General features: G+C 34.5%; 1 protein-coding gene across 1 annotated transcript; it reads left to right on the forward strand.

Moving 5' to 3' along the window:
• The first annotated feature begins 8757 nt into the window (after window positions 1–8757).
• Window positions 8758–10516, forward strand: LOC131045121 (uncharacterized). Its single transcript, XM_057978653.2, has 2 exons — window positions 8758–9384; window positions 9488–10516. The coding sequence occupies exons 1-2, from the start codon at window positions 9186–9188 to the stop codon at window positions 10240–10242; spliced, it is 954 nt and encodes a 317-aa protein (XP_057834636.1). The 5' UTR covers window positions 8758–9185; the 3' UTR covers window positions 10243–10516.
• The last annotated feature ends 390 nt before the right edge of the window (window positions 10517–10906 follow it).

A 10906-nucleotide genomic window follows, 5' to 3' on the forward strand; every position in this document is an offset into this window, starting at 1 on the left:
CATTCATATTAGAAAACTGAATTATCATAAAAATAATCATGCTTTGTGAATGAGAATGATTGAATAGAAACTCAATTCACTTGTGTCAAATCTATTAGGCAATATAATCACATGCTTATAAGAAAGAAATATAGTTCTATTTGAACTGTATTGGAACCATAAAAATAGGGAGCCAAATTATGAATTACACATACCTAGTAATCCATCATGCTTAAAAACCTTTGAACATTTTAATCAAATGTGGCTCCTTTAAGATATGACCAAAATTGTAAAAACTAATTAATTAGTGCATTTCGACAGAGTAGTAAAGTAGATTAGAATAGAAATAAAGGTGTTTTATGAATAGGATTGATGGTATCCTAAACTAATTGACTTGTGCCAAATCTACGAGGAAATAAAGTTACAACATGTGAGAAATAAATATAGCCATATTGATTTTGCACTAGAATCTTTTAAAATTAGAAAAATATTGCATACCACTTATGCTTAGTAATCCTTTTTAAGTGAGAAATATCCCACAAGCAATCACGAAAGAACATTATAAAGAGGTTGTTAATGAATTATAAGTGTGGGATATTAATCAACTTGTCATTACCCCAAGCTAGGAAATGTGGCAAGAGAGGATCCACAAATAGGTTCAATCACTCCCTTGAAATATCATAGCCTATCATGAAAAAAATATGACCATGCAACTACCTAATCCAACTATACTTTCTTATAGCCTGTACGAATAATATCGATCACTTACAATTATGTGCATGCAACAATCCATCTCCTAAAATATATTCTCAATGACTAGGTCATAGATAATTAACTTAGCGACTATCTCCTAAAACATCATACAAGCATGAATATATAGCCTTCTACATCACTCAAATGACCATGACGATACAAAGAGACAAATTAAAATGCATATACAGTCACCGTTAAGTTACCCCCAAGATCCATATGAGGGAGGACCCATGCCTTAAGAAAGTGGATCTCATTAGGATCACACGGAATTTGGGCTTTCTAGGTAAAGATAAAAAATCTTCATTGAGCTAAAGGACCAATTGCAATTGCTTCCTCTTCAATCAAATCTTTGACTTGCAATAACCATAGGAACGTTTCACCCAACACAAAGACATGACGACATACAAACCAACCAATCTACATGCAAGAAAAGAAGACCTCCTTATGCCTCGCCACCACCAAATGGAAATAAAAAAGAATGTCATAAAGACAAAAACATTTGCAAGCCATTTAGGGGAGAAGACCCAGTAGTTTAAAACCCTAACTTTGCGCTTCTCAAAATCCTACTTGGAAATTTCAATCACTCCCAATTTTTTACAGCGACATACTTGGTACATCCCTTGCTTATAACTAAGGTTTCATAGCCACATCATCATGTTTTTTGTCAAGGCGTCCAAAATAGTCCATAAAAAAGGTGAGAGCAATAGTCATGCATAAGGGGGCCTCATACTTGTGCAACTGATGTGACATCACATGATTGATTGCTTTTTACAATCAAGGATACATTTCATTCAATTCTAGGTATTAAAGTTAAACAACTATTGGTACAATGTTGTCAATAAAATTGAACAATAAATCAACAAATATAAGTATTAAATTAACAAGTACTATCACAACAATTGAAATACGCTTTGCTACTCGGTCCTCTCCAAGACACACGTCTTTATATTTGAAACCATGAGGGCTTTTAATCCTGTACATGCATAATTTTATTTTTTTAAGAAGTCATGAGAATCTTATAAGATGAGGCATGGAGGAGTTGGCCTCTACATTTGACATGAAATGTATCAACCTTGTGCAGTTGAACAAATCTTCAAATATGCTGAACACCATGTATGCAAAGTGCAGGAATTTTGTAGATTGTCTGAAAGTTGTTGCATCTCCTAGAACGTAATCGTTGTAGCTGACCCGAGACATGAGTATTTTAATGAAGAATCGATACTATTATATCAAAATCAACAAACACTTGTCCAACTTGATCAGCTAAACATACTCCCGGCATGTAATAAAGCAAGAACTTTATAACAGAGTATGTAAATGCATGAAAGGATAATAGGGGATTTTCACAATGTTTCTAGGATGAGGAACGGGATAGTTTCAGGATGGCAATTATTCTCATATATTAGGGATAGCTATTAAAAAAGTTACATAAAAAATAATATTTGAGCTAAAAGAAGCTGAGATTTTTAAAAAACTATTTTCCGACTGTATGTAAGCAGCGAACAAGGGCACAACTGAGGATATTTTACATAGGTTGAAGCGTCGGGACACCTCGCTATCACCGGAAAGACCGAAAAGATACAATAAGAATAAAACTTTGTTCGCTAAAACATGGCAGAATTACATAATCAACGAGAAAGGAAAATAAATTTGTGTTGCAGCAGCTGGATGCGGTGAAAAGAGCTACTGTATCAGACAATCAAGGAGATTCAGCAGATGACGGTTGTTATGAATGCCTTCGTCGCTGTCAACAAGAGAGTACGCAACCTAATACATTGGTTCTTATCGTGCAGGTCAGTTTCGTTGAATACCAAAACTTGTTTAAAAAATTAGGTGGGATTTCGAGGCGAGAAACAGAGTAGTTAAATTACAGTGGAAACGGTAAATGGTAATGGCTACACGAACGGGAGCGGCAATGGCAACGACAAGTATGAAAACGGAAAGCTGAAATGCTACGGTAACGGGAAATATCTGAGCTGCTGAAGCTGTGGGCCCGATCACCTAAGTCAAAGCTTCGAGTGTGCCGGTTAAGCCGGGCCCCAGAAATACATATCGATGTTTTGTGTCACGCCAATATTTGTCATAATACGCCGATAAGATCGAACTTCCCACCATCAAGGTGAGAGTTATTCCTTACAAGATAGTTGTTGGAAGGACCCGCTAGTCCTAACCCTAACATAACTTTTTAAATCTATTCATAATTAATTCTAATTAAATTTCATTTATGCAAATGCAAAAAAATTAGGTTAACTAACATGTATTTTAAACAAATAAAGCGATACATAATGTTCATGCAATGAAATTATAACATGCAACGCTTATCATGTAACATAGTAAAGTGAAATGGAAGTAAGATACTCATGAAAGGAGATCAACATGAAAAATATCTATAACTAATGCACCATAATCAAATTAACTAATTAAATACCTTCATGCATGTAGTTCATGAAAATAAAAAGTAACGGTAAGTAAATCATTGATCAGAAGAAAATTTAAAAATATTATTATATATTTTCTTAGTTTTTCTATATGTTAGTAAATGACATTTTTGAAGGCCTTCAGGGCATTTTTAGCCCTTGAAAGTGGCAAAAGAAGGTATGTTCTTTCACGATTTCGCCTACAACTCTTGGAGACCTTTCCAACGAGTTAAACAACTCCTAATTTCGAGTCCTGTGCAGAAAGTTATGCCTAGTTAAAGTTAGGACAAATTTTATATAGTTTTTTTTGAAAAAATTACATAGTTTTAGATTTTATTATGTAAATAAACTTGATATGACTATTGGTTTTTTGATTGTCAAGGAGTTGTTGGTGACCTTTGGAATCCCTTGGACTACTATATGTTGGATTTTCGAATTGAATAGAATACTTTTTGGCTTGCTTCAATTTTGTATTATCTTGTCCATCCACACCACCGTAGGTTCTCACTTAGATGTTGTCGTCCGAATCCACAATTTGGATAAGTGATATCAGAGCAAGTTTGCTCCTGTATGTCATATCACACGCGATCAACATATCAAAGATTGAGGTTGGAAACAAGGAATCCTTCAGACTACCTTCCTTTGAGACGCACACGATCGCAGATGGCTAAGTTGCACACCGATGAAGACATTAAAGCATTGATCGCAGATGCATTGACAAAACAATGAGAAGAAATGATGGAGCAGTTCAAGCAGATGTTGGAAAGTCGTGGGTCACCTGCAAACCCACCATTCACAGGGTATACACCATTCAAGGTGCAAGTGAATTTCGATATACCCACCTTTCAAGGAATGATTGATGCAGATGTCGTTGATGACTGGGTTTCAAAACTGGAAAGATATTTCTCTGTCAACCAATTCTCAGATATATCCTATAATCCGTAATAACTATGCAGTCATAAGTCACATAGTAATATAAAACAAATCAATCTATACAAAGAAAACATGTAGGGATAGAGGAAGTATAGGGCAAATAACAGCAAGCCAAGGAAAATTACCCTGCAAGGACGTAGAAGGAGAGATTGGAGACGTGATTCCACCACAAACAGATCGATCTTCCCAAGTCGCTTACAAGGGTCGATGGAATTGCAGACCGAAACAATCACCGAAAAAATGAAAGCAAGAAAAGAAAAGAAAAGATTTGGAAACCCCCAAAATTGATTAGTCGACCTCTATTTATAATTGGTGTGGCTAAAATTCCATCAAAATGCATGAATTTAATTTAGATAATTACTGATTTTAACTGATTTTAGAAGTTCAGTTTGAAAGGAAACTTAACTGCATTCCGAGCTAATTTCCAAAATTCACTTTGGTTTTTCTTATTTTATTAAATTTTTAATTTTTAATTTTTTATTTAAAAGAATATATATTATATATTCGCATGGCAAATACTAACTTTATATATTTTTATTTATCAACTTTTAATTGATTTAAAATCTTAATAATTTATCTTTTTGAAAATTATTATTATATTTTATTTATTAATTAAAACCTCTAAATCATGAATTTTTGTTTATTTAGTTTAAATATTTAAATCATTTTATTTATTTTGGTCTTTTAAATTTATTGAATTATTATTAACTTTATGTTTGCACATGATTCCATTCCGTGGGTTGATGCCAGTGTGCTAGAAGACCCCTCCTTGGCCATATGTTCACCTTCGATAGTTACCCTGCACCCACCTTGCACTCGACAAAATCGTCAGATAACGATTAAAAAAAATTCATTATAATCATCATCATAACATTAAATAATGAAATATCATTAATAACATTAAATATCATCACATAATACCATCATTAATGTCATCACATAATATAATGTTGTTATACACTAATAGTATCAAATGTCTATAATTGTCACTGTCTAACATTTGATTAAAAGTAACCTAAAACCTATGTATCTAAAACGGGTCATGGCAATAGTCCTCAAAGCTAACTAACAAATTCTTACAAAGTGGGTATGAACTACAAGTCTAACCATGTAAGTTCTTGGAAAAACACAATGTTTAAGGGTAGGTCCCCATGTGGCTTCTTAGCTTATTTTGGCTAGCAGTTGCAGCTTAATTTTTTTAGCATTAATTTGTGGAGCTGGTGGCCCCATGAATGTAAAATTTTGATGCTTATAAAATAAGCAATCATCTTAAATTGCATTATTAAAAGAACTACTTAATTCTAATTGGTCACATAAATTGTGGAGAAAAAATTGGAAACAAATAAAAAGAGGGAAATTGTTTTGGAGAGCCACATGTCAATCTTCTCAATAAGCAGTTGCTGCTTATTTCCAACCCCACCTTTTTTCAAAGCTTATTTTAAAGTTTAAGCAGTTGCTGCTCCACTTAAATAGGAAAAGATTCCAGTTTATCTTTTCCTCTTAATTAAAAATTTGCATGGGAAAACTCTAGCTGCTTAATTTTAAGTAGAAATTGCACTTAAGAAGCCGCATGGGGACATGGCATAAGAAAAAAGAGAGTAAACATACACAACTTGGCTTAAAAAGATATTAAGTACCAAAAGTATTCTTAATTATTCATAAGTTCCTATCACATTAGTGCAACCCATGCCTTTACATGACACACTCTTAGGTGATGAAACTAAGCACAAATATTAAGATTGGCATTGTAAGGACCCAAGAAAGGACCTCGACAATGGAAAAACCATTAATTGAGCAAAACCAAGAGAAATCAACCAATCAAGAAGGCTTAGGTCCCCTCAACAAGTACAAGATGAATATAAAATATAAGAATTATAGTAGACTTGTCAACATGATCACAACTTAAACTTGACCAATATATTCAAATTTGGTCATATTTATAAAATGGTCATGGAAAGGGGTTTAAAAGTCATAGTGGTTTAATTAATTCCTTTTTAATGTGCGCTAAATATTAATCTTGTAACCTTGGATCTTAGTAAATAATAACCACAAAATAGAAATTTAAAGAAAAATGTTTCTAGACCTTTAAGACAGAATCTTGTGAAGTTGAGCGAAAAATTTAAATAGGCCAATGGTGAGGGGTCAAAATTTGGGATGGAAAATTGAATATGTTAGCATAAAGCACTATGCTTAGAATTGATAGAATATTATCTAATTCTTGTGACACAAAAAATATTTTTTTAAAGGATTGTTTTAAAATGTCTTTCACTTGAAAGATAAAGCCAACAATATGCTCTTTTTGTAGAGAGTATTCTCTACACAATTAAAAATGTTGTCTTTCTAATAAATGGGATGGATTTTCATAGAATCATATGTATAGATTTTGTATTAAAAAATTATGAGCTAAAAAAATTTAGAGCTTTTTGGTCTCTAAAGTATGAAGTGTTATATATATTAAAATTGACCTTTCAGATATTTTGAGCACATTAGAAAAGTACTTTTGTCTCTAGATTACACCATATGAAATTTGATAGTCCCCTTGCTTAAAAATTTTGCTTCCGGATTCAAAAGTTTGATACCATGTTTGAGCAACAAATTATGAAAGTATAATGATGCCCTGATATATGTAGGACAAGGAGGAAGTAGGAAGGCAAAACTAAAATTTGACTTATATGATTCATGTAAGACACTCGAGACAAGTGTTAGAGCATGTGTCTTGTGGGTATGAGTTGAAACAACTAAGCTCTTAAGTGAGATTAAGTTAGTGTAAATAGGTCTATAAGGTCTTAGAGCTAGATAAATGGAAACTAGATGTATAAAAGCTCTTTTCTTACAAACAATAGTTACCATAATTTAAATATTATTTGAAAAACCATATTCAATGAATAAATATAAGAATCTACTCATAGAATGAAGCTAAACTAAATAGTTTAATAAGGGTGATATCGCAAGATGTGTCCCACTTGTGCAATGGGGCCATAAAATTGAGCGGAAAATGATAAAATAAAATGCTTTTAAATGAAGAATATTCACTACAAGGTGATGTCCCCATAGCCTTTAGATGAAGCGTTTGTCAAATTTAAAATATTTCATATTCAAAAAGCTTAGTTTTTTCTTTACAACTATTTTAGACTTAGATGTATAGTTTAAAATTGAATATTTTAATACTGTCTTTTAAATATTAGATTTGTTTTAGATTCCTATTTTTTAATTATTACTCTCAATTATTTTAAACATAAATTAATTTTAAAAAAATATAGTTAATGAAAAACCTATATCTCTTTCTTCTCTTACATTTTAAATCTAAACATTACATTTAATCTAATGATTTTCTTTAACTTTAATTAAAAAAATAAATGTACAACTAATCCATACTTTTATTATCTTTTATAAAAAATAACAACAGTAGAATATATTGCATACATAGACTATTATGTTTTTACACACATGTAATTTACTTACGTAGATTAATTTGTTTTATCTTTCTAATTCCAATACAAGGCTCTTCATTTTCCTTTGAGTTTAATGCTTAAAAATTGTCTTAAAAAAAAGTATGATCTTTTATAAAAAATAACAACAGTAGAATATATTGCATACACAGACTATTATGTTTTTACACACATGTAATGTACTTACGTAGATTAATTTGTTTCATCTTTCTAATTCCAATACAAGGCTCTTCATTTTCCTTTGAGTTTAATGCTTAAAAATTGTCTTAAAAAACATTTTTTATTATCTTATCAATAGGCCAAAAAATTCTCTTTAACTTTGAGCTGACTGAATGTCGAATTAAATAGATGTGTTCCCTACTTAGTGGATCATTGACACGTAAGATGATCAAATTGGTAGTTTGTAGCAATATTGTAATCACATGAAGTTTCCTTTTTTCTAACAAATATTTGTATTAGCATAGCATGTAAGAGGTACTCATTGCAATTGGAGTTATAGAGCAGAGAAGGCTGAAAATTTGAAAATGAGAAGAAAGGAGAATCTAATGTGTATAAACTATTTACAGGTATTAATATCTTGTACAGCTTAAGTCTTTTGAAATAGATATTTCGTTTAAGTGCTAGTTGTAGATATTTAAGGGCTATTTATATATATTTTTTTAACTTAAAATCTTTTGTGATAATCTTTCTTAGAGTACGCATTAAGGAAGGAAGGTTTGGAGGACAAGACGAAGGAAGGACGATGGGGGTTTGAGTGGGTGCTAGGTAAGGGGCACTAGGTAAGGGGCACCTCATCTCATTTCTTCCGATCCCATCGAGTGCTTTGGCGTTGGTTCCGATGATCTATACGTAACATGCCGTAAGAAGGAAGCTCTGGCTATGGTTGTCTATAGGAAGTAGTGTGTTGGCTAGCGCTTGGGAGTGCTAGGTTTAAACCGGCAGATGCCGGTAGTAAAGAAAATAGAATGGCTGGTGGGAAGCGTCGGGATCTCCGTGTCATAATCAAAACCTCACTCACCCGATGTCATGATCGCAGGAAGACAGCGTAAAGATCCTAATAGAAGTAAGTAACCTTTCTCGGGTCGATCACCAGGGCTCTGCTCCTTGGTCCCTATGAAAAGCACTTCAGTGTCGGTCGATGACGAAAGCTTTGTTGGCTCAGTTTCGGTTTCCATTTATTTTAAGTTTAATAAGTTTAATTATTCAATTTTTAAGTTTTTTTTTTAATGGCATTTTGTTGAACTTTACCTGTTTTGAGTTGCATAGCCAGTCAGGTTATTTCTGAGTGAGGACCTTTCCAAAATCAATCTGCCAGGTTACTTCTGAGTGAGGAGCTGTCCAAAATGACATGTTAACTGCATGTTAAAATGTTAAAATTTATGTTATTGCGGAAGTCACAGTTAATTCTGTTGATCATGATTGATCTATAATTTTCATAGAAAACAATAACACAAAAATTATTGATCCGTACTGTACTGGTTTGAAACCAATTTAAGCGCAGGTGAAGACCCTATAGTTTTCATTTGGGATGCATGTGAAGAGTGGGTCTACACGCTCCACCAAATGCAATGATTGTGAACTTTTCGTAGCCCTATACTATAGATCCATCTTCACCATATGGTTGTAATTAAAAAGCTCGGAGGCGAAATCCACAATGACCTTCACAAAATGGGTTCTGCTTATTATGGTCTGTGCAGCGGTTGCAGCTCAAGCCAGGGCATGCAGGGCCAGATGTGAAAATCATCATTACAGCTGCTCTAAACGCGGATCGTTTCCGTGTCCTTCTCGCTGTCCGCGGATTTGCTACGTCAACTGCAAGCGCTGCAAGGTCAAATGCCCCGTGGAGAGCACCCGTAAGCCACAGAAATTACTAATTCTCATGTTTACAACAAAATAAGAGCTATTGTTTTCTGGAAAATCATTGTATCTATCTAAGATGTACTACTTTGTGTGCAGGACGTCTGTCTGAAGCATCTTTGTCTGCGGCCTGTGACAAGCCGGGTGCGGTGTGCCACGACCCGCGGTTCATAGGCGGGGATAGCAGTATGTTCTATTTCCACGGCAAAAAGGGCAAAGACTTCTGCCTTGTCTCCGACAAAGATCTGCACATCAACGCGCACTTCATGGGCAAGAGCGCAACGCAGGAGCAAGAGCTGAAGCACGACTTGACGTGGGTGAAGTCTATCGGCGTGCGCTTCGGTTCCCATCAAATCTACCTTGGAGCCAACAAAGTTGCCCGCTGGGAAAGCGCCCTGGATCAGCTCACGCTCCTTGTCGATGGGCAAAGCGTTCTTCTCCCGCCCCGTAGAGGCGCCCAGTGGGAGGACCGGTTGAGCCCGTTGAAGATCACACGTGTACTGAATGTTAATGCTGTAATACTGCAAGTGCCACACAAATTCAGTCTAACGGCCTGGGTGGTTCCCGTTACGGCCGAGGAGTCTAGGGTTCATGGCTACGGGATGACTGAAGATGACTGCCTTGCGCACCTGCAGCTGAATTTTAAGTTCTATGAGCTCAGCCCTAATGTGAACGGCGTTTTGGGGCAGACGTACTCTTCTGGGTTTAAGAGCCACTTGAAGGTGGGCGGTGTTATGGAAGGGGAGGATAAATTTGCAGTGTCGCATCTCTTTGCTACGGACTGTAAGGTTGCCAGGTTTGTCGAAGGAATGGAATCGCGGCTCGGGTTCTTTAGGTTGTCCCCCACGGTTTAATGCGACTGGCCGGGGTATTGTGTGCCGCTGTTAGAAAGTGAAGGGTACTTAAGCCTTCTAAATAAACGTATTATTATTATTATATGTGAGGCTGTTAGAACCATGTCGTGTGGGCAATACAGCCAGGGAATTGAGCAGGTGAGATTATATTTAAAGCTGCTCTGTTCAGTGACGCTGAACGCGTTGAGGTTGGCCGTTTAAGATCAATGTATGGTTTATCACTGTACTACTGTCATCATTATAATATGTGGGGCTGTTGATTATTATGTTGAAATTGTGTTGTTTAGATTAGATTTAATGAAGTCCTGGTAAGGTTACACGCAAAATTTTCTTGGAAGTTTGAAATCAACGTATGATTTATTAGTGGACCATGTCGATTCAGATATAAGTTTACTCATGTTTATAGATTTATTACCAGTTTTTTATTAAGTTCTCTTTATATATATATATATATATATTTAATTTTGAGTTGTTTTTAATTTTTAAATCTTAATATAAATTCATTACTTTTAAATATTTGTATTTGTATATTTTAAGATAGGAATTTATTGCATTCATTCTATTCTATCTTTTAATTAGCTGAGCCAATCATTGTTGACTCCCTGTCTTATAGATAGTAGGGGAGTAGTAGAGTGCAGATGATAGTTGTTGGTCAGTACTCTAC

The sequence above is a fragment of the Cryptomeria japonica genome, unplaced genomic scaffold (genome assembly GCF_030272615.1).
Source record: "Cryptomeria japonica unplaced genomic scaffold, Sugi_1.0 HiC_scaffold_110, whole genome shotgun sequence".
Classification (NCBI taxonomy): Eukaryota; Viridiplantae; Streptophyta; class Pinopsida; order Cupressales; family Cupressaceae; genus Cryptomeria; species Cryptomeria japonica.

Bases quoted from the DNA above. Each gene is read 5' to 3' on its own strand.
- LOC131045121 (XM_057978653.2), top strand. From the start codon at position 9,186: ATGACCTTCACAAAATGGGTTCTGCTTATTATGGTCTGTGCAGCGGTT. The intron at 9,385-9,487 runs GTAAGCCACAGA...CTTTGTGTGCAG, and splicing joins ATGCCCCGTGGAGAGCACCC to GACGTCTGTCTGAAGCATCT.